This window comes from Amblyomma maculatum, chromosome 5 (assembly GCF_055883805.1).
Source record: "Amblyomma maculatum isolate TAMU_Amacu chromosome 5, ASM5588380v1, whole genome shotgun sequence".
Taxonomy (NCBI): Eukaryota; Metazoa; Arthropoda; class Arachnida; order Ixodida; family Ixodidae; genus Amblyomma; species Amblyomma maculatum.
This window is the reverse complement of record NC_139348.1, coordinates 123,763,039-123,787,262: the sequence shown is the minus strand read 5'-3', so window position 1 is coordinate 123,787,262 and position 24,224 is coordinate 123,763,039. Positions and strand designations below refer to the sequence as shown.

The 24,224-nt window shown below is 42.6% G+C and overlaps 1 protein-coding gene across 1 annotated transcript; it reads right to left on the bottom strand.

Annotated features, from left to right (window-relative positions):
• Positions 1-914: 914 nt before the first annotated feature.
• Positions 915-17,085, bottom strand: LOC146189419 (uncharacterized). The gene is made up of 6 exons (XM_084603261.1): positions 17,056-17,085; positions 15,417-15,510; positions 12,794-12,945; positions 8,612-8,659; positions 3,819-3,854; positions 915-1,340 (listed from the first exon to the last, which is right to left on the bottom strand). The coding sequence occupies exons 3-6, from the start codon at positions 12,935-12,937 to the stop codon at positions 1,164-1,166; spliced, it is 405 nt and encodes a 134-aa protein (XP_084459387.1). The 5' UTR covers positions 12,938-12,945; positions 15,417-15,510; positions 17,056-17,085; the 3' UTR covers positions 915-1,163.
• Positions 17,086-24,224: the final 7,139 nt, after the last annotated feature.

Genomic DNA, 24,224 nt, shown 5'->3' with positions numbered 1-24,224 from the left:
GGTTAATGCAGTCCACTAGAATATTGTCCTCGTAAAAGAGTGTTGTACATGGGACTGCTTCCTTCACTAGTTTCAAGAATAATACCGCAATCGTCACACCCGAAGTTGATTAATTCTTAGCAATATATCCAACGTCGTAGGGTAAACCGGAATAAGTGCATGGGATGGCAGGAGATGTCACTTTCTTCAGTGCCTTCTTGGTTACTGATTGCAGCGAAGCGGAAATTATATTTTTGGCTTCGGCGCAAGGTGCCTTAATTTTGCTCTTTGATGAAACGTCCGTTTTGACAATGTAGTGAAGTACCGCTAGCTGTTACGGCCTTCGCATCTAGCATGTGTCGTTCCCTACTGCACACTAGCCTTACTTTCCCGAAGAGAGCCTCAATGGGGTCGCTATAGAGCTTGAAATGTGTCTTCTATGATAGTGTCCTTTAACGGCGCTTTAGAAGTTTCTTGCATACTTTCGATATAGCAGGTGAAGTCATTTATAGACCACTGCATCGAGTATCACCTGCGTCATTTATTGGCCTCTTTTTACCACTTCCAGCACAAATAGTGCCATGAATATCAAACCATTTTTGATCTTTCCGGATATATGATCGGTGCTAGAAAATAAAAATGTATTTTTATGAAGCTGGAACAAAATATTTGAGCACGGAGCTTTGAGCGCTATGGGCTGCTCTACTAGTCAAGGGCTTCATAATTCACAAGAAGCACATGGGTAAATGTGCGCACTGCATGAGTTCTGCAGTGTGAACGAAACTACTTTCACTACTACAAACTACTAGAACTTCGTTAGCTTTAATATTTGTTCGCAAGAGTACTTTATCATGACGTGTACACATTTGAGAAAAACGTTGCGAAAAGTGATTATAGACAAAGCAAATATGGTATCTATAGAAGCACAATCCATTTGACCTGTCAGCTGAAATGCAGCTTGAAATCACTACTAGAGGACACAGTGCAGCGAGACGTTACTATGTTCTTTAGAAGCTTATGGTCTATTACGACAGCAGAAGAGCAAAGTACATTCCGAAAGTAGGAGTAAGAAAGAACTGTAGACAAGGAAAGTTGTTCTCTTCAGTGCATCATGGCTCCGTTTATGCCACCACTAAATGATTCGACGTAACAATAAAATATGATCAAAACATACGTGCGAAGCTTTAGCACACTATGCTAAGGCAGGTCAAGCCTTTGGTATTTAGGTAATCACAGAGAAAATTCTGGAGACGTCTATACCCGATTGAATGCAACGTGCTGCAAGATAATTTTACAATGTCGTCGGCCAACTTCTGGGATACGTCTTTCGGAGCCGTTTTGAAGACGTAGTCAAGGAGACACTGAAAAAAAAAAGAGCGGCGTATAACATGCTTAATGCGAACATATTGAATGTTCAATCAACTTTGAAAAGCACAGGCTGTTCATCATCATCATCGTCATCAGCCTGATTATACCCACTGCAGGGCGAAGGCCTCTCCGATATTTCTCCACTTAATCCGGTTCTGTGCTAGCTGCATCCACTTGACCCCTGCGAACTTCTTAATCTCATCCGCCCACCTAACTTTCTGCCGCCCCGTGTTACGCTTTCCTTCCCTTGGAATCCAGTTTGTTACCCTCAGAGACTATCGGCTATCCTCTCTTCGCACTACATGTCCTGCCCATGTCCATTTCTTCTTCTTAATTTCCACTAGAATGTCATTAACTTGAGTTATTTCTCTGACCCACTCTGCACGCTTTCTATCTCTTAATGTTACCCCTACCATTTTTCGTTCCATAGCCCTCTGGGTTGTCCTCAACTTAAGTAGAAGGCTTAAGAACTTGTCATAGGCTGTTACTCCCTTGGAAAAGTGCTGAGCCGTTCTTGTCTGATATTTGCTAGAAGCATCTCCCAGGTATAAAGATCCGATGAATTCATAAATGCTGCGTATTTATTTTGAAATTTTCAGGAATGTCGAAGGCAGCTCGTAAATATAATTACCCAATGGAACTAACAGCTTTGCTGAATGAATGCATGAATAAAACCTTTATTTCATTGAAGGAATAACTCTCGACCACTATTTGAGTGATTAGGATGTAAGTGCAGCTTCTCGTTTCTTCACAGTTCTTGAAACTGTTCCTCGTTGCTTGCTGTGCTGCCGATCTGCGAGCTGTAAGTCGACATCTCTTACACTACTCGAAGCAGGCTGCTCTCGCTGCCATATGTGGCAATAGCATGTTGTTTCGCGGGGCTTTATAGCATTTGATGTACTAGGGTGGGCATGTCGTCATGCGGAATATTCGTAATTTGGTTTTCTTCCTGGTGAAAAAAATGCATAAAGAAAAGATTCACAGCGCTAAGAAATAAACACTCACAAATAGGCACACAGGGCAGGTGCTTACTCCAACTTCTTATTCGCAACAACACCACATAGAAACTCCTTCAAGAAACAAATGATCCCACACCGTCGGCAACATATTCCTGCCAGTTTAGGCCCTCCCTATCTTAGCAAAATTCAAAAAACGATTTTCACCGCTAAATATTGGTACTGATGAGCCACTGATGCATTCCGAACCAAGCCTTTTTATGTAAGCGGCTACGAGTAACTAACGGGCAAGAGTGTCCCTGCTCCTGCCTAAGTTCGGTTCAGATTTTGGCTTGATTGCGCACGATTGGTAATGGGCAGGCATATGTAAGTTCGGGCTGCTTTCCCCAAAACTGTTGTGCTCTGCATCCCGATCATTCACACACCGGCCAGTTTCGCCGACGTATGCCCTGCCACAGGTTAAGAGGATTTGATAGATAACCATTCGAGTTTACATCTACCTGCTCATTGCCAATCGGGCGATTTCAAGCCAAAGTATGAACCTAAATTCACGCTTTTCTCAGAGGTTGCTCGAAGCCTCTTATATAAAACGGCTAGGTTTAGAATGCATCAGTGACTCATCAGTATCACTATTTAGTAGTGAAAGTCGTCTTTTGAGTATTGTTAAGATAGGGAATGCCTAAACTGGCCTACATATGTTGCCGACGGTGTGGGAGCATTTGTTTGTTGATGAAGCTTCTATGTGGTGTTGTTTCGAAAAACAAGATGGAGTCAGTGCCTGTCCTGTGTGCGCATTTGTGAGTGTCTATTTATTAGCGCTGTGAATCTTTCTTTTTATGAGTAATGCACCAACTAGCCCAGCAATTAGTTTCACTTGGCCAGTACTATTATCCATCCCGCCTCAACCTCAGCCTTAAAACATCCCCCGCGGGGCGACAGATGCTCAAAAGTACCTTTCCGATGCCCACGTTGTATTACTACCCCTACCGTTTCTTTGACCCCCAAAATGCTAAAAACCTGCTTCCCTCCACCATATTGTCTTGCGATTGATTTCACGTCATTCTTGACAACCACTTCAATCCTTCCCTTACGTTACATCCTTGAAGACGCGGCTGAGCGACTACATCACCACTAGCCAGAAGTGGTTGGTGAAACCTCTGGTGGCGGCCACATTGCCATATGGGGCTCCGGACTAAGAACAATACACAGGGGATGTAATAAATTTTCAAATAAACGTTTTCTGCGACCGCCACAGCTCTCAGGTTAAGCCTTCTTCAGCTCTCGTTTTAGTCTGCTCTTTGCACGCTAGTCGAATTTCGATTCTTCGCTGCAGCTGCATTCCTGCGCTATTCCAATACTACAGCAAAACACTAGTTACCTCACCCTCTTTGCCACTTATAAATTCAGGAAGAAAAAAAGAGAAGAAACGCTTATTCCTGTTTTTCAAGAGAAAATTATGAACCTAAATAAAGAATATTTTTAAAGATGAACTTAAATACTAGATGCAGCACTTACCGCCGAAATTTTGAAGGGTGCTAGGACAATCGATGCCTGAAACAACAAGATTAAAGTTATTTTCAAACGCCCGCTGTGCTGTTGTGCGCCGTGCCATACAGCCACTGTGGTCTCATTCCTACGCTAAGGTTGGGGACCAGCAAGCTCCAGCAATTTGCAGTATTATTTAAGACTGTCTAAAAAGCATCATTCTAGACTCGTGAATTAATTTCATTGCTGCGAATTGACGTTGCGGCTTACAAAACGTATCAAGGTACTCAAAGTAGGTACGGAAGTTAAAAGGAAACGAAGCTACGAATGACTGGGGCAATTTTCTTCTCAAATTCGCACATAGCGTTATGAGCTTTGTCGGTACAAATGCTTATAATGAAACGCCACAGCGTACTCAATGCGGATTTTCAGAAAATAGCAAGGAGAGATAAGAATGCCTTCCTGAACATACAGTGTCAAGCAGTTGAGGACAACAGCCAATTAAGGAACACAAGAGCTCTGTATAAGACAATCAAAGATATCAAAGGAAGCTTCTGTGCTAAGCTGGGCGTGATAAAGGACAAACGAGGCAAGGACCTCACTGAAGCCTCAGAGATAAAGAAGAGGTGGCAGGAATACACAGAAGAACTGTACAAGAAGGACCCGGATGTGCAAACCCAACATAGGACGGTTGTGATTGCTGATCTCGAGCCGGGCATCCTGAAGAGTGAAGTTGAATGGGCCTTAGCCAGCCTTGCTAAGAACAAAGCTAGCGGAATTGATGGTATTCCAGCTGAGTTGCTTCAAAACCTCAACCACGACGCTGTTAACAGACTGCATACATTATGTCGAAAGATTTGGACAACCCTGCAGTGGTCACAGGATTGCAGGAGGTCAGTTTACATCCCCATTCCAAAGAAAGGCAGTGCCAAAGATTGTTCCAACTACCACACGATCGCGCTTATTTCGCATGCTAGCAAGGTGATGTTAAAAATCCTGCAAGGTAGGCTGCAGCAGTATGTGGATCGGGAGCTTCCGGGCGTGCAAGCTGGGTTTCGCAAGGGCAGAGGAACTAGAGACCAAATTGCCAACCTTCGCTGGATCATGGAAAAAGCAAGAGAGTTCCAGAAACCCATTTACTTCTGCTTTATTGATTATGCGAAAGCGTTTGACTGCGTAGATCACAGCAGATTGTGGCAAGCTCTCCAAGAGATGGGAGTTCCAATTCACCTCATCTGTCTCCTCAGGAACCTTTATGAAGGGCAAGAGGCTACAGTCAGAACTGGGCATGGTCTTACTGATTGGTTTCCGATTGAGAAAGGGGTGAGGCAAGGCTGCATACTGTCGCCCTGCCTATTTAACCTATATGCAGAGTGCATAATGAGGAAGGCCGGTCTGGACGAGTCTTCAGCTTGAGTGAAGATTGCTGGAAAACGTATCAACAACCTTAGATATGCGGATGATACCACTTTAATGGCAGAAAGTGAAGTGGAACTCAAGAGACTTCTGATGCGCGTACAAGAAGAGAGTGAGAAGTTTGGGCTTAAACTGAACATTAAAAAGACGAAGATCATGGCGTCTTGCCCTATCAAGTCCTGGAGCATCAATGGACAAGAAGTGGAAGCTGTGACAGATTTTCTGTTCTTGGGCGCCAAGATTACCTCGGAAGGAGACTGCAGCCATGAAATTAGGAGACGCCTGCTTCTGGGAAAGAGAGCAATGGTTAGCCTTGACCGCTTAGTAAAGAGCAGAGACATTAGTCTGCCAACCAAGATCCGTATAACCCGTGCTATGGTCGTTCCAGTTGTGATGTATGGATGCGAGAGTTGGACTGTGAAAAAGGCTGACCGCCGAAGAATTGACGCGTTTGAATTGTGGGGCTTGCGAAGACTCTTAAGAGTTCCTTGGACTGCCAGAAGATCAAATCAGTCGATATTGTCGACCATAAACCCTGACTGCTCATTGGAGGGTCAAATTCTAAAGTTAAAGCTCAGCTACTTTGGTCATCTGATGAGAAGAGAGGAGTCGCTGGAGAAAGATTTGATGTTGGGAAAGGTTAAGGGTCGCCGGAGAAGGGGTAGGCAGCGAACGCGATGGTTAGATGGCATTCTCGAGGCATTGCAGATGAAGCTATGTGATGTTAAGAAGATAGTGAGAGACCGGAAAGCGTGGCGTGACATGGTCCATAGGGTCACGAAGAGTCGGACACGACTGAACGCCTGAACTGAACTGAACTGCAATCATATCTGTGCACACCTGTTGCATCTTGACTAATGAATGTGCTTGCTTAATTTGTAAAATCACAAGATCTGGCTGATACGAGGCCCTCCCCAGACGAATTGCATAAAAAAAAACGCACACTTTGCAAGCAATGTATGTATTATTGTCACGAAATCGCGCCCATTTTCGTCAAGCCGGCACGGCGCGAGACCCGCGCGGCGTCGCGTGGAGAGCATGGAGAGAAAAGCCCCTTCCCCGCGCGGGAGAGCGCTTAGCTTTGTACGCGTTGCGTCACCCTCTTTCCCATTGCCCGGGGAGGACGGTGGTTCATCGGCCAGGAATGTGCCAGGCCTTTCGAGAACTTACTATGGGACCTGGCCAATGACGACGCGCGGCTCGACGGGAGGGGAGCTATAACCAGCGAAGCTATGTGTGTGTGCGCGCTAGCTTTGGCGCGTGTTAACAAACAGACGCGGTGCGCCCTATTTAAAGCGACCGCGCCGCTTGTTGAGTCAGTCAGCCAGTCAGTCAGTTCGTCAGTACTTTGCGACGTGTTCGGCTGGACTCCCGGGGATCACCCGCTGCTAGCAAGCCCACGGACTTTCAAGGGAGCGGCGCTCGTCTCGTATGGCGGCCACATCGTGACTCTTGAGGCGTCGGACTGCAACAGTGCCCGGTGAACAATTTGGTGTTTGTTTATGTAACTCTCTCGTGTTCGATCTGTTGTAAAGCCTGTGTTATTCAATCATTCTGTAGTTGCATGCTTAGCGTTTGTATTCTGTGAACCTCTCGTCTATGTATTTCAAGTGATCTGGTGTATTCCTTTGTACCGTCTCTTGCTGTGCATAAATTGTGTTTTGTTTGTTACTTCTGACTCCGATCCTTACTCTGGTTTGAACCGGCGACCGCTGGGCACCAAACGACCACCCCCTTCTGTCACTACAAGGTAGTTGAATTCCGGCTGAGCTTGCCACGCAAGTCGAGGGCATCTCCTTTGCGACCGGAACAGCTACCCCCATTGACTCTAAGGGTGTCTGGGAGTGTGCGCACCGTTAAGGGCGCATCGTTAATAATACCCCCTTAATTATTAACGGGTGACAATTATAAAGAAAGACGAATCAGTAGTGCACCCATGTCTTTACCACAAACATGTCTGCTAGATCAGTCTCAGTTTACCACAAACATGTCTGCTAGATCAGTCCAGAGCCACTACTCGAGAAATTGAAAAGCGAAATTGAATTCAAATAATAATCAATAGTTGTAGACTTTCCTGCTCTAACCGTCATTCTAATTGCGTGCGATGAAGCAGAACGGGTATTTGTTTATCTTAATCTACTTCGTGAAATAACTGAGTTAAATGCGGTTTGGCGTTTTTTGTTGTTATATGGTGCCGGGGTTCATTATTCAAATTGACGTTATTCTGAGTGAAAAAATATCGAGCCTAAATCGTTGATCGAGTTACCATAAAAATAACATTATTTGCCTTACCCACAGCACTGTTTCTTGAGCAAAACGTTAACCCGGCCCCTCTCCTTCAAGAAGTCTGTTTTTGGCGAGAGTGAGTATTTGCTGCTGATGATAACGCATTCATCCTTGAAGCCGCTATTTACAATTAAGCCATGGAATTGAAGTTGCATAGAGCACACGCTCTGCAACAGCCCAACAAACATCAACAGAATCTACCAATAATCTCTATCTCAGTCAAATATTGTCCATATCAGTCGTGACGACGGCTGTTTTATCTATCCCTCCCCCCGCGCAGACTAGTTCTTCTTTTTTGGGGACCTCACTGGTAAATTTGCACGACTGCACACGTAAACGAGCTTCGGCGGTCACTAACACCTCTCTTTAAAAACAAATCAATAAACTTTGCATATATATTTTTCGTTATCTTTAAACGATGCTAAATTCAAGGTGGTTGGTTTAGCCTGAAATTTGTAAAATTTTCAAGTCAGGCTTTATAACACGTAATCTACACTACTTCAACTGGGGTGTTGACAAAACCGCAGCGTTATATTTTACCTATGTTACTCATACGGCACAGGTGCACGCACTATAGTGGCAATTTTATATTCGAATTGGATTTCAGAGTACCTCTCGGTTATTTCCGAACTTTGCGCGCGTGAAATAGTCGTGTGTGGAAGGAGCGATGTTGACATTGAACCAGAATGTCTTGCAGCAAGCTGACAGGGAGCAATGGAACAAAAATTTCAGTTCGCGTGTTGTTCTCGCGCTTGGAGAAAGTTATCCATTAGGAAGCATCTGGCAGGACATTCGTGTGTTTTCGTTACGCGCTATATATTTTCTCTCAGTACTATACAAAAATCCATGTTCTGTTATATGGACTACTACTTGAAACTGCATAAGAGCATCATGCCAACAACGGCGTAAAAGCCTAATCACTAAGGCCGAGTGAGTGAACAACTGTGGAGCCATACGCCTTTACTTGTCATAACAGAATGACAAACTTGTTCTGTAAACTCTTTTCCTGCATGACACATAAACTAGTGCAAAATAAAAAACATTTTCTATTTGTCGCATAGTTTTATTATGAGACATATATGCGCATACGTATGAATATGTCGTAATGAAGAGGCACTCACATTCACTGGCTTGCCGTCGACGCAGACCATTCCAGCGGGGCCTTTGCACTTGAAAACAAAACCAAATATAAATGTTAGAGGTCGGATATTATCATCGATATCAGAAGAATGTTTTAGGTGCATGGGCCGAAAATTTAGTGAAAACAAAACTCTATACCAATGTATCCCTCACAGGCAGCTGCACCGACTTGCCGCATTTGTGGGTGGCACTTTGGAATTGATGACCGTCACCTTGCATACGCAGATATGCGGACTGACTGAAAAGTACCAAATTAGCACGCGCACCTACTAGGAAAACTGTTCAAATTTGGTATTCTAGCAATATATTACTCGTCTCGTGTATGCTACTAAAGTATCCATGTTCTCTAACTTTAATGGCTACAAACGTATTTGCCACTTTATTTCTTGAGGAAGTTAACGTAAATCAGTTGTCAGTATTTATTGTGCCGGCCTGGACCATAACCTAGGAGCATAGTGGACTTGACTGTACCGCTCACTCTTTGTTTAATAATCCTGAACTTAAAAACACTAGCTAACCCACACTTTCATAGGTTTTACATAAGCATATGATGTAAGTAGTAATGAGAAGAAATGTTTTTTTCTTCAGTTTTCAGGTTCGTTTGAAGCAGTGAATGTCATCGTTGTTCGGAGACTTAGGAAAAGTTTTGCTCGCACATATTGCCACAAGGCTGGCAATATGTATGTTCGTAAGGCAAACATTACTCAGTTCTCTCGAAACGATATATTCATAAAAATACCCAATCTACCTTTCGTTGTGTGATATCCAAAGAAACATTGCCGAAGCAGCGTCAGTAAAATTCAGTATCAATTTGACGGGAACGAAATATTCCTAGATTAATGCTCAAGATACATGAACTAATGGCACACCTTTATGCAGGTACGCCGCGATATCTTTGATGAGTTCCTTCAGGGGCCCTGACACGATGCTGGCGCTGTTATTATTAGAGCTAAACAACCCGCACAATTTCCAGATCTGAGCAACGATCTTAATTAGACAAGATACCTCCTTGACCAGACAAATCCCGACGTCACAGTCCATGTGTCCTGGTGAGGGTTTCGGAAGGTGTCATATGTTGAACCCGCTTTAGCGCCATCTAAAACCCAGCAAACTCGTCCACCGCTTGTATGCCCGCGTGTAGTGGTTCCATATAAAACATTTTCAGAGCGGAGCGAATTCTAAATCAGCAACTTAGCGTGGGAAGGAACATATTAGCAGAGTACTTCAATTCCGCTTTATGGTTCACAAAGACCAGAGGTCTATGACAACTTCACAAGTCTCCCACTGGGCAAGTTAGAAGAAATCAGTGTATCCAGGGAAACAGAGCATAAAGCAAAGAAACATAACAAAGTATTGCCATCCCCACTTTCTTGTCTTCCCTATGACCAATTTGGGACATGCTCTTATTCAGCGTAGCATGCGATGTGCAGAAAGTCATTTGCTAATGCTTGGTTTATATATCCCTGTCAGCTCACTTTCCGGAAGCCCCTGCCGTGGACAAAGGCGACGCTGCAATGACGTTATTGCCTGAAAAGATGCCGATGTGTTTGCTTTGATCCGTGATTCTTCAGCTTGGAAAACATTTGAAAAGGTTTGATGACAGCAGTGAACCTCCTAAACTCGCATGAGATAATCCGTTTTTTAGCTTGCTGCAGTACAGGTACTCACTGGGAATTTCCTAGCGCATAAAAAAAAAAAAACAGCACATTTTTGTTGTTCTGTGGATAGGCCTTTATAATGTATAGTGTTCGTATGCAAGTTAATCGGCCAATATAAATCCCACATCAAACGACACGTACTGGTTACATGCTTATATTAACAATAATTTAGCGATTTCATGAATTTAAGCTTCCGAAGTCTTTTTCAGGCATTTGTAAACTTCCTCAGTCATAATTTACACTTCTCTTAATCCCCAAATTTTGACACCTGCGGCGTTGGGACTAGTACAAAACTCATATTTTTTGTGTTGAGATATTCTTTAGCGTCATGCTTTTAGGAGCCTTCCCGAGATGAAAGACATTTTGTACGGCAATGTACATAAAAAAATGCGAATCCTATTAATCACAGTGTATGAAGAAATATCCTCTTTGCCTCGTTTCTGCAGTAAATAATTTCTGTGATCAGCCAACGGATTAATGTCACTGCCAGAAAACGCTCGACTCGTTTGCTCCTGGTAATAAATAAGCACAAATGTCAGCAGAAATGAGTAGGCGGGTTGGTGGCTACGGGAAAGAGCCCATTTGCAGCGCGCTTCACTCTGTGCTTCGGATTAAATTCAGTTGCCCAAGTTGAGGCTAGCTGCAGAGGGTGTAGAATGGATGCCCGAGTAGATTGGCCATGCTTCTAAGTTGGCAGTTTTTATACGTCCTATCTTTGGCAAATCCAACAGGATGACCCGACTAGTCGCCATCCCATAACGCGGATTACCATCATCTATTGGGCGATAGCCATGCCTCAAGTTCACGTCTCGCAGGCTATTCTCGAAGCCTAGAAAAAAGGCAGCGACCTCGGCGTCGTAGCTCCACAGTGAACTGGCTATTTCGATGTCATTGAGGCCTAGATATATAACACTAATATAATAATACTTGTGTACGCTCTACGCACGAGGGACGCTCGCAAAATTTTTTATAATAGACTTTTTCGAGTCTACAATGCGTGTGTATGGCAAAGTAGTATACCAGCAATGTGCACATTAAAAAGTTCCCCATTGCACCAGTTAAGGCGGTTAGAAGCTTTGAGTGTAGGTTTTATACTAAGGCTGCTGTAGCCAGAGTACCATTTTGGCATGTAGCTAGAGATTGATGCCTGGATTGAATTGTGAGGTTTAACGTCCCAAGGCGACTCAGGCCATGAGGCACGCCGTAGTTGAGGGCTCCGAAAATTTTGACCACATGGGGTTCCTTTAACATTCACGTACAACACATGGACGCCTTGCATTTCGCCTCCATCAAAAAGCGGCCGTCGCGGCCGGGATTCGATCCAGCATCCTTGAGCACAGTAGTCGCGCGGCCTAGCCACTGAACCACCATGGTGGTCCATGCAGGTTGAATAGCAAGACGTCAGCTGTTTAGAATTATGAAAACGGGGTTACCATCCGAGGGATACATAGAAAGGCTTAAGCCAATTTTGAGCACCTTTCAAAACGCGGCTGGCTCTGCAAAGTGCAAAGCAGATACCGCCACCACACCCGCTACACGCAGCCAATACCCAATGTTGCTCTCTGCTCGAGCTAGTATAAGAGAGCGAAGGCCACACAATATGTGCTTATTGTGAGGTATACTAATATAGTGTAGTAAGGTTGTACTTAAAGCAAACGCGTAATTACATCGAATAAATGAAGTCGTGTTCACAACATGTATGCTTGCCCTATATAGCGCTCTAAGCCAGAAGGAGCAGAGGGTAGAGGACAGACACAGGTTCACCGCTTAGATGCGAACGTTAGAACATATTAAGCAAAATTTTCTACTTTCCATAAAACAAGACACACCATAAGAAGTAACAAAACTAAGATTATTACAAGTCAGCGCCTTGGCTTACCCAAGCAAAGTTCATAAAATCTGCCGCACGGTTTACAAAGATAAGTAGCAGTTTGATCACGAAGACTTCAATATGCCTCACACCGTTTTGGCATGCAAAAAATACGTTCATTCCCAGGGTAGTAAACACAACACTTCAGCGCTAGAGGGTGACCTGAGCGGCTGGCAGCCCGAAGAGCTGAAGCAGCTGGTCAATAGTGGGTCAATTCTAATTCAGTCCTATAGGAAGGAGATCCAAACACAAATTACCGATTCACAGGAAGTTTTGTTCTATCCCTTTCAAATACATTTAGGGCGTCTCTGCAAAACAAGTGAGTACATTGGAACCAACATCGACTTTGCTTTTGAATAGTTCTGTACTCACCGCCTACGCTAGGCTGAAGTGGCGCCAGTATAAGAAGCCAAGAAAACTGCTTCGAGGAGTGGGCGCGTATGGCCCTTCCTTTACAGCTAATAATTTGTTCATTCTACGGTTTATACTTGCCATAGTATGAGTTATATTTGTATTTATGTTGATATTTTATATTGTAGGACCTATTTTATTATTTACATCTCGGAGGTCAACTTTTCATTTGTGCTGTGCTTGGACGCGCTTGAATGTACGCAGCATTCACTGCAGCTACTTACCATAGCAATTGGAGTAGTCGTTGCAACACTGATGAAAATGGGATCTTCGCAAACCACATTTCCATCAAACGTGGGCGCACTGCAGGACAAGGAGATGCCGTCAAGTATCGTCAAGCCCCTGCAGAGGTCCTCGAGTGCTGGCATCGCGAGGCCTAAAAAAATGGAAGCTCGTGTTGTCACTGCCGTTATGATTTCGTAATGACGTTTCCATCTTTAATCTTGTGTTGAAAAGTATCGGTTACTTTTCGAATACGAGCATTTTTAAGTTTTCGAATATCGCAGTTCAAGCTAGCTTGGTACCGAAACGTTTCTGATTGTCAAGAAGCTGCATTTCTAGCATAGCATTGACATTGGTGCGTCATAAGCTACCACAAAAGTAATGGGGAAACGAGGGATTCTTTATGGGACATGAAGGAAAGAATCAGCAGTCAGTGAGGCCAAGGAAAGCGAAGGATTTATTAATAATATTTCATTTTGCTATCCGCATTAATTAGTACTGTAATTAGTTTAGGCAGAAAGTTAAGGAAGGAAAAGCAACGCGCCGATGGTGGAAACTGAAACCACGACTTCCGCCCTCCCTTGTTGATCAGTTTACACGTCATGGTCGCGGTACACAGGACGTTCCACGTTCGCCGCTATGGATTGATGAAGCTGGTCAACACTCTCAAGGTTCGTTTACAGGCGACAATACCCAAACAAGTCGAAGGTTGGACAGCTGCCGATGTAGTTCAGTGGGCAAGAGAATTGGACGCGATATGCGGAGGTAGTGGGTTTGATTCCCACCGTCGGCGTGTCGACTTTTCCTCTATTTTGTTTTCTTTATGTTTTTTACTAAAATGATTACAGTTATACTTAAGGTCATTAGGAAAATAAAAAAAAATCTCCGCTTTTCTTGGTCTCAATTGGCTTCGATTTTCTTCGGCAAAAATTATTAAAGGTGAGCTTGTCTCATGCGGCCAATGAATATTTTAGAACCTGCATCGAATTTAAATCCTCCTGATGTTTCTAAACAATTTATTTTAATAAAGTAATTGATATCACTTAAGAGAGCGCAATAAGTTGCAGAACGAATTGAAACCCCGGACGTTTGGTATGTGAGTCATACATGCTTCCGAATAGGCCATAACACGCTATTTTGTTAGGATCAGAAAGGAGCAGGCATTTATGTCCATACATCGTGAGTTCTTTCGCAAGAAGTGGCATATTAGAGCTTGTTGGTGACCAATATTTTTTTAATTAGAGGCGACCATAGGCTGCTATCACATCTTACATTTATGACGGAGCACAAGCGTTCACGTAATGCTTTGCTCGTGAGAGCACCATACCTTTTTCATAACGGCTACGCGGAAAACTGCGGACTTAACAGAAAACCATTATGGTCAAGCACGCCACAAAACCTTCGCTAAACAGTTATGTGGTCTTCCGCTTTAGACGGGCTTTGCTTCGGCTCTAATTTTTTGCCGTTACTATACACATGCTGCCAACCTCCACAGAAACCTCTGTGACGATTTTTAGCAAAACATTGCCGATATTTCACCAGACGGAAAAGAAGATAATGTTCAAGCGTAACATAACAGAAGCTTAGTTAGTAGCAAGGTTTTTCATGGATGCCGGGAGTTTTGTATAATTTAATTGACGGAGCTTTATTGTTTACAGAACGTTTTCCTGGAATAGGCACCGAACATAATCACAGTTAACAAAAATACGGTAATATTAAACATGTAAAGTGAATCTTATTACAAACTAGTGTGGACACAAACTAACAGCAACAAAGTAAGATAAATGGTAGTAGTATTTGGGAATACGATATATAATGCCTACAATGCGCGATACTCTGTAGACATATTTGGACGCGAAATATTGTATTGCACGAAAGGCAATTTTTAACAGAATTTTCCTACGCGTTGTTGTGGTGTTTGATTCAAACGCGGCATGATGAATAGAGAGCACGAACAATTTTGTGGAGGCTGTGATGGACTAACGGAAACTGGGGTAATTAAGTTCATTGCTAATTTCCCCGTATTCCGGCTGCCTCAGGAGGCTGACCTAAGCAAGAGTTTGAGGGTCTATAATGAGGGAGCGGTGAATAAACTACTTTTGTACACCTTGCGTGACCTCATCTCACTTAGTTCACTTATTAATGATAAGCTGCTGAAACCAAAAGCGATTTGACGGTAAATTCAGGTAACGAATTATATCAACAATTTTCCCCCTGAGTTACGGGACAGGCGGATGAAAATCCAAAATAGCAGGATTGGTACGCTCCCTCCCTAAAGAAAAAGAGTGCAGCAAGCACCAAATTTCAAGCAAGGAAATGTGGATGGCAAATTTGCGGTGGTTCTAATTTTTCCAACAGAAAGGTCAAGAAATACAGAGCCCTAAATGACCCTAAAATACACACTCCATTCTATTAGCTGCATCCAGAAAAATCCGCCAACTGCTATAAAACAACGCTCTAATTTGTGTTTCCTTTTTCAAATCTTTCTTCCTTCCTTCGGTTTGTGCAGGTAAAAACATATGTTCAGAACTGAATCTGTCATGAGGGCAAGCACGCTCTTCGACTCAACACGCTTTAAACATGCACATAGAAGAAAAAGAAAAAAGATCCCAGTGTTGAACTTACTGAAAGCATTTCTGTCGGCGGCATATACCAAGAAATTGTACAGAAGGTAAATCTGCGTCCCGAGGTTCAGGTTGGAGATTGCTTGGAACAAACACTGGAATGAGAAAGATGCTCTTGAGGTTCTGCTCCAGTGGTGTAAACTGAGCGAAGATCAAGAACTGCGCGACGGCTTAACGTGTAGAATATTCACTAGGGACGCTTCCTTTTTGCACTGAAGACGGCAACGCACAATCCGGCCGCCTCTTGGACTAGGTCTGTTTTTGTAATCATGTTGCCCATAAGTGCAAGAAAATACAGGCACTGAAAAATTTGAAATTTTCAGTCTACAGTGTAACCGGTCGCTAGCTTGAGAACTATCTTGGCCAAGCCATATTTCAAATTGTAGTGCTCTGCCTTTCATTCTTAGTCTTAAACATATTTCATCGTAGCCTTGCGTGTTATCAGCACGCAGAAAATGCGATCCTTCATTTAGAGTGACACTCAAGTCAGACTGAAGCTGGAAGCCTATATTCCTAATGGTTCCCCTCCTCTCCTTATTATTCGACATTCGGACCTTTTGACAGGTGGGACCTTTTAAAAATAAACTTTCTCCCCTATAAATCCCTATTTCTGTACCTAGCCCACATATTGAACGTACGAAAAAACAATCATTTTATGTCACTAGAGAAAAAGTTTATGATGTTGCCCTCAGGTTATATTTATAGCAGCCAGGCACCTAATATATGGACGTTTTCACGCAAGTGGTGATTCGTGGCGTTTAGGAGGCGGAAGTAACCGTTACCAGTTTTGAATAATAAGCATCCATAGTTCCAAGTAGAGATCGAATCACACTTTATACGGCGAGAGCCTACACATCACGCTAATTGCCGCTAACGATTCTAGTACTCAGCCTTTGTCTTACATTCGTACCAACAAGCACGCCACGGCTAAAGCGATATGCGGCCCACTGTTGGTACTTGGCATGCTGCAGGGAGACCAGGACGCACATACAGACCGACAGAATAAACTTCTCGAATATCGAAAGTATCGAAATATCGAAAATATAGGAAAGTCCCATATTTTAGCTCGGGTGAAATTTTTTATTGCTGTTTCGTCACCGCGTATGAAATGTTTGCCCTTAAATCCTAATGTATGAGCACAATATTTAAGGCAGATCTTGTTCCCTCTTAAAAACAATCAGATGCGGTGAGAAGCCAGAGTCTTCTGTAAATAATTATAGATTTTTCATATTTAAGTGAAATTTCATTTCTATTACTGTTCAACATTTGGCAGTAACTGTGTAACGGCATTTTGTTTTCGGAGCTGCGTCTCTCGGGCTGACACCTTTTCACTTAAGATTGGCACTTCCTGCTGAAAACGCAGGTGGGAAGGCTTAGAACGAAGGTTTTCCGAATTGTCGAATATCACGCACGGGAGTTCGGAGAGCTCAGTTCTTTACATAATCCAAAAGAACTTATCTGTGTTTCTTAATAACGTATTTTCCTTAGGCTCGCATGAATTTGCCGGTGATCTGCGCCATATCTAACTTATGAGATCAGCTTGTTATGCTTGAAGACAAAATAGCGGCCTCCGTTTCTGCTAGCGAATAATTACCCTGCACGAAGCCGCTTAGGGTTTTAATGTAATATTTTTTACTTACTCGATTCAAGTCTGACACGAATTCCACGATTCCATTCTACGAGAGGGTAAAAAAAGAACAATTAATGGCTGAGACAATATTTTAAGCCTTTAATTTAAAAGCACCGAAAACACTTCATGAAAAGTTCGAAGCTACCATCATTTGACTATCATAGTCCTTTAATTTAATGACTAAAAAAATAACATCTATTTTGCATGAATGAATCCTAAATAATTTAGTGCCGATGAAAAAATTTAAAACGATCACTGCGGCTGCGGTTGGGAGAACACAACATATTGTGTTGTTTGTACGTTTGAGGTAGCGATCACATGTATTTAGCTTTGAGCAAGCCTTCTGGATTTCAGACAGCAGGTAATTTTACTTTGTATTTATAAAAACAATACATGGTGTATTCCTTGAAGTAGGTTATATATGTATGCCGCCCTGCAAGAAGAAACAGAAATGCTTGTCATTTCTACAGTGATGACGGCAACCAAAAGCCTTGAAATGATTTACCGAAAACACGGCAAAAAGAAAAAATAATGCCTCAAGCGTCGTCTTTGCTGCTTCTATAGGGTCAATACCTGAAGCGCAAGCTTATAAAAGTGTAGCTGATTTTGCATGCACCAGAAAATAACAAATAAGATTTAAAGTGAGCGTCCGTGAATTTGGCAGTAGCACAGGACCACCTTGAGGTGATAATAACACAATGGAAGATAGAACACTGGATAATAAAATGATTGCAAACCTTGTTTGTTTATTAGAATAAATTTTGCAATGACATTTTCTTACCTTCCCTTCGCTATCTTTGGTTTCGACAACATCCTACAACATTTCGACAACATCCTATGACATTTCTTGCTTTGTTTTTTGTTTTTTTTCAGAAAAGAACAATAAAGTGATCACAAGCGTCTTGAAATAAAATTACAGATGCTTACTTATAGAGCGCGAGGAATACTTACGCGTGAGCACCCCTATATCATTATTTTATTACTACAGTGGTAGCGCCACACCACCATATCTGATAGCACAACACCTGCTGGCACTAGAGGAACAAAGCAGCGCGCCATTCAGTCATTCGAGACTGCGGCATTACTGACCTCTGCAGAACTTGTCCTATTTAGTATTTGACACATCTGTAATTGGCCCCTCTGTAATAATACTGATTGGATATTTGCAACAATGGAAACTATAAACAAATTTGGAAAGAACGACGAAGAACTTGAGAACCACCCCGGGGTGGCACCGTGATCACAGCGCTCGGTACTAAGCCCAAGGATGCGGGATTGAATCCGGGCCTTGGCGGCTAGCTTTTCAATGGAGGCGGAAAGCAAGGTGCCCTTGCGCTATACGATGCCAGTGCACGTTCAAGAACCCCAGGTGGTCGAAAGTTCCGAAGTCCTCCACTACGTCGTCTCTCATAGCCTGAGTCGCTTTGGGACGTTAAAGTCCACAAACCAAACCAAGCCGAAGTGCTTGAGTAAATTCTCAACCCTCTACAGCAGGCAGTGGCAGTGTATGCCTTATTTCATAAATGAAGCCAGAGAAAGTAAACAGAAAAAGAGGATGTGAAGGTAACATATACGAAGGGCATAGCTTCAATACAAAGCTGTATATAAGGAGTTTTTCTCAGCGCCTGGACAGCACAGTTTATTTGCATACTTTATTGATTACACTACTTCAGTTGCCACCATATCCTGTCAGCTCTAAGACTGAAACTAGACAAGTTGAAGTACAACTCAAAGAATAGAAAATCTTGAATTGTAGCGTATCCGTTAATTCTCCTATGTTCCTTTGTAGCTTCGGTGCCTTTTATAACGCATTATGTCATGGTAAAAGTTAGGGCACTGCGGTTATATTATTTTGCGTTTGAATATCTTTGGCATATGTGAAAAAGTCAGGTGGTGTTAAATTAACCTGTAAAGTGAACTCTCATATTGGAAGAAAGTGTTAAATAATATAGTTGTTACTACTCGCAAACAGAAGGTGTTTGATAACTCATAAAACATTTTCGAGAACGGGGGAAAGATATCGCTTACTGTGTCGGCGCTGCAGATGTCTCCACTATTGTTGAGGCACTGCGGAATAAAACATGCACAACAAAAGATCTATAACAAAATATATGCGCAAAGTGAAAACTGCGCAATATGCATAGATCACCATTCTCATGCACTCAGATATATATGAGCCTTGGGGTCCATATCGGGGATTCCTACCGCCCGAAAGTGCCTTAAAGATGTGCCAATTATATTGTAATAAATGTTGAAAATTTACTTGGCGACCTTGTTAAAGGCCCTGCGTAGAGGGTCTTTCCCCCATTTTTTTTTTTTTTTTTTTTTTTGCCTAGTAGAGAAGCTCCGCTATGTTGGCCTCGTTACTGCCTTTTCAATACATTCGCAAGAATCAGCCACACGGGTCCCAGGGTGGAACGAGAGCTTCGCTTCCCTATAACAGAGATTTTAACAGAAACCATTCGCAGTGCACAATCACATTTAAGAGCGGGGATATAAATGCGCATTGCCAAGTGACTTCTTTGATGTTGTAGATTCTCATAGGAAGCGCTTGCTGTCAGTGCCAATGTAGAAAATAATGTGCCTGTTCTAGATGTCGGCCAGTTCGTTGTAAGAGCAGTTGCAGATCGAAAGTCTAATCTCGCACTGTACACCGCACGAACTAGCAGCCAACATGAGGTGTCCCATAGAATCCATGTAGTAAGCGATTTGAACTACTTTTTATGCTCCTGAAAGGAATCACTGAGCTAGAAGAGGAACAAGGACTGAAAGCAACAAACGAACACAGACTTCAAACAAAGTGCAGTGGTGCTATTAACAACGAAGAACCCGCAATACCTGAAGTAAAAAGCTTACAGTACGAAAACGAGGACCTCAGCAAAAATAAATAAGTTAACCTGACGCAGTGCCATCAAACTGTGTCCAATTTGTCTAGGTCATTTTGGAGCTTCTCCTGGCAGACTTAAAAGCATTAGCTCCAGGAACACTAATCTTTAACGTGGAATGGCATGTAGCAGTGCAGATGAACTGAAATGAACCACCTTCGAAGATATGTGTCGAGATTTGTGAAGTATAGTAATGGCTACGATAGACGTGAGTGTGAATCAGCAAACACTTTCGGGAGGTGTTCCTACCTAATTGTGCATGTATACAGTAAAACACGTGGCGAGGTAACCATACTTGTCCGAGCGCAGAAGAAAGGCACTGAGCACACGATGTTGGGGGCACTTTTCCGGACGTTTGCAGAAGGAATATGTTGCCTACATAAGTTTACATGCATGCACATGTATCCGGCTGAGCTGTAGCACAGGCACAAAGAACAGAAAGTTGCAAAGGATGTAAGCCTTGGAGATTACTCCGGTTATAAAGAGAAGTACAGCATAAACCAGCAGGTCAGTGAAATATTGCCATTGTATAGTTCGAAACGTTGATGAAGCACCAGAACGGTTTTTAGTGTTGACGATGAGTTACATTTTCACAGCCGCAAGTGAGCTAGAGCTAGGCCTCCTTCTCTATCTCTAGTAACGTTTCACAAGGCTACGGACCGAATTGTAATGCAGAAATAGGTATGCCTCACAGAATATCTGAGTACTGTAGGCTTTGAAAGACAAAAGCTTAATAGCTATAAATCCCTTTACGCATGGCCCCATATATGGCACTCCTGTTGAAACCATCATTCCCCGTTTATTTTCGGTAGAACTAGTGTAGTTTCTAAGCAAATCATGCCCTGCCATTCCATCTTGTTTTGCTCAGTCCACAAAATTTTGCATAGTTTTGTCATGTACGTCAGACTTTTCTCTAGAGCTGTAGTTTTTTCTGCCGTAAGTTTTGTTGTAATTACTGGAAATTTTGATGTAACTACAAAATGCTGTTGTCCCAAGTTTGCTGTCAAACCCGCACAGAACATCTGTGGTAAATTTTCCGCAGGTTTTTTTTCTTACAGTGTGCTATTCTTTTGAGTCAGGTTGTACGACAGAGACACATATTCGAACTTTCAAAGCAGTTTTTTTTTTCTTCCGCCATTTGCAAATCCAGCATCGGGAATTAGTTGGGCTCACCTTGCCGATGCCAAGGAAATTTGATGTGGTGATATTCGTACAGCTTGAGGCTACGAGAAAAGTAAAAATACATTATGGTGATGTACCCTACTGAAAACCGAAACGTTCTACAGGGCAATAACCTCACGCAAGCTCATCTAATCACATAGACTCTCATACGGTGCACGTCATTATCATAACATATATTCTATAATTTATGTTAATGTACAAAAACCTATGAGATCTTACGTAATTATATGCGACTTGTATGCGATTTCTTACATGCTTTGAGTGAGACTGTGTGAGAAAATTTGAGGTTATTGCCTCGCAAATTTTTCAGAGGGGAGGTCTCCAACCCCTCCACTTATTCAGCTACTCGGAAATGATCCATAACAAATGTCCTAAACATTTCCTCTGTTTCATGTAACTTTGCTAGGTGCAACTTCCGACTCCATGTGCTCTGCTTTAGCATGGCCCGAAAGCGATTTTGTGGATGCGCTTATAAAACATAGACGCACAAGCTTTAAGAACAGATATATGAATAATAAAGCGTACCGAACCAGTGGTGAAATTATATCAACGAATATGAGGATTGTTGTCAGTATTTGTCACCTATATTTCTCATTATATGATTATTCCAAGAATACGCTTGAAGCCAAAGCCTAAATTTCCGACCGGAAGGAAGCTCCGCACCTTATCTATGTTTACATAGATATATCACTTTAATCGTGCCTTCCGGAGAGAGCTGTAGTAGTGATGGCCCATTTTTCTTTCTTACCCTTCAAAAATGGGCCCTCAGCTTACTCACCAGCTTCATAAAGTACGGTACTGGTGTTTGCGTTCTTGATTCTTTGCAATTACATATACAGTTCAATTGATCTGTACATGCGTAAATACGAATTTAAATTATTTAAAACTGACATTCACATAATATGATTTCTTCGTAGTGAGCCGAATTATGCGAATTATGTACCTGTATAAGCTGTGTTCCACAACATAGTGCTTCAGAAGCATGCCGCTTAAAGCAAAGCAGTAGTAGACGCAGCTCAAAAAACCAGAACTTTTTAACCATGGTCCATGTTGCGCGCCGTTCTACAACTCTTCGCTGACTTGCCCAAACCGTAGCCAAATAAAATTGGATCTTTGCCGATACTATTTGCCTATCTTTGCTGATCTTTGTCTATATACACTAGACGGACCCGAAGCATCAAAAGTCTTGAACATATATTTCATCACAAGAAAAGCTTTTTCTCTTTCTTTCTTTCTTGGAAGGATTCTAGGGCGGAGGGGTCACTGCAGAATATTTGAGTTTTAACGGACTGCTCTGAGCGTCAACTCATCTGCATATGCCAGGAGCACACAAAAACAACTACGCCTAATTTTTAAACAAATATGAATTAATATCAAAGAGAAATTACTCCCTTCAGCGACTTTACTGCATCAGGCGCTACGTTAATTATACATAGCAATAGCCAAGGAATGCGTTCGTTGGCAGTATTTCAAGAGGAAAAAAAAAACAAAAGCTGCTCGAAACACCCTTGCTATTTCATCCGAAAATGGTAAACCAAGACGTCTGAGAGAGAATGGTAAACCAAGACGTCTGAGAAAGTGAAAAAGCTGGCCTGCTGTCGGCTTTATTTTTCTTTTTCGAACTTGTAAAATATACTGAAAACACTAGATATCAAAGCGTCTCGTTGCCAAAGTACAACCCAGGAAGCAATCGATGGTTGCAGATGCATTTAATAAAACAGCAACGCTGAATGGTCAATCTTATCAATAAATAATATGATTACCGTGGCACCCGCCGGCAAGGAAGATGAGCAAGACGAGAAGTGACAACGATGATGAAGATGGCATATTTCTCGGAAACGACGAATGTTATCTGTAAGAAGAACGTATGACAGTGCTCCAGACCTTCTAACCCACATGGTTGCTCTCACTCAGGGGAGCTTATAAGGTGGTCGGTAGCGAAAGTGCAGCACGTCACGGCGGTATAAACAGGGTCCAATGGCGTGTTATGTGACTCCGATGGCGGTAACCTTGATGCAGCTCACGTCCTGATACATCTAATTGTGCGCGCTGGTTTAGAAGAGAAAAAAAAACGAAAACTTGCACCTCTGGCTAGGAATAAATTTCAGCCCCGATTCTTATAATGTGTGATGTACAGCTGCTGCTGCTGCAAAAAATAGATGACAAAGACAATAACAAGGGTTTGTAGCCCGCCAGCAAGTCACATTTAACGTTATTCATTGCGGTGCACCGACGTACGTGTTTTTTTCCTTTTGGAACCCTCCACAACAACTGCTGGAGCACCGTGGCACGTGTGAAGCTCTGTGGCTGCGTACTAAGTCCTAACTATAGGCCTGTTGGCAAGCCGCAGTACATGACAATGAAAAGTGGGATCCTGGGCCTGCTGCGTCAGAACTGTGCGAGGTTGCTTCTACCAACTAAGCACATCTGCAATAAACAACTGAACCTGATCCTGCCGTGTTCAAAGTAATAAATGTTTGGAAAACGCGCTTCCTTATGTTGAATCGAATACAGTCCGGATATGGTACAGAGTGCTTAACGTTCTAAAATGTCGTGCGCTATGAGAGATGCTGAAGTAGACGGTTATAGAGCAATTTAGACCCCTTAAGCACATTTGACGTGCACTAATAAGGTTGAAGGTTGAAGGTTTATTTTCGCAACTGGTGTTGCGAGGACAGCCAGGGAAAAAGCTGTATAAACAGCTTGAGAGGTCCTGGCTTCCTCTTACAGAGCAGCATTGACGGCGGCGGAGTACAATACATCAAACAAGATGTGAGGAAAAAAAAAAAAACATCGTCGGCACAAAGAAAGAGACGTACTTTTAGTACGCAGTGCATTGTACTTGTACAGTACAATACTACATGAACATTTGGGGCAATTCTTTCAAAGAAATATTGATTAAATCTATATTTTCGGAGCAGTACAACTGGTTCAGAAGGGTCGGTAAGGTATGCTGCAACATTTGTTTGCCATAGTTTGTGCGGCATTTCTTAACATGCCAAGGTTCTGCTGCGCGGGTATCATACACAGTTCTGCTTTGCTCTAACCCAGCAAGTGTAAGTAAGAAGTCATCCTTTTTCATTATGGCGAGTTTATATTTATAGCACAGCCT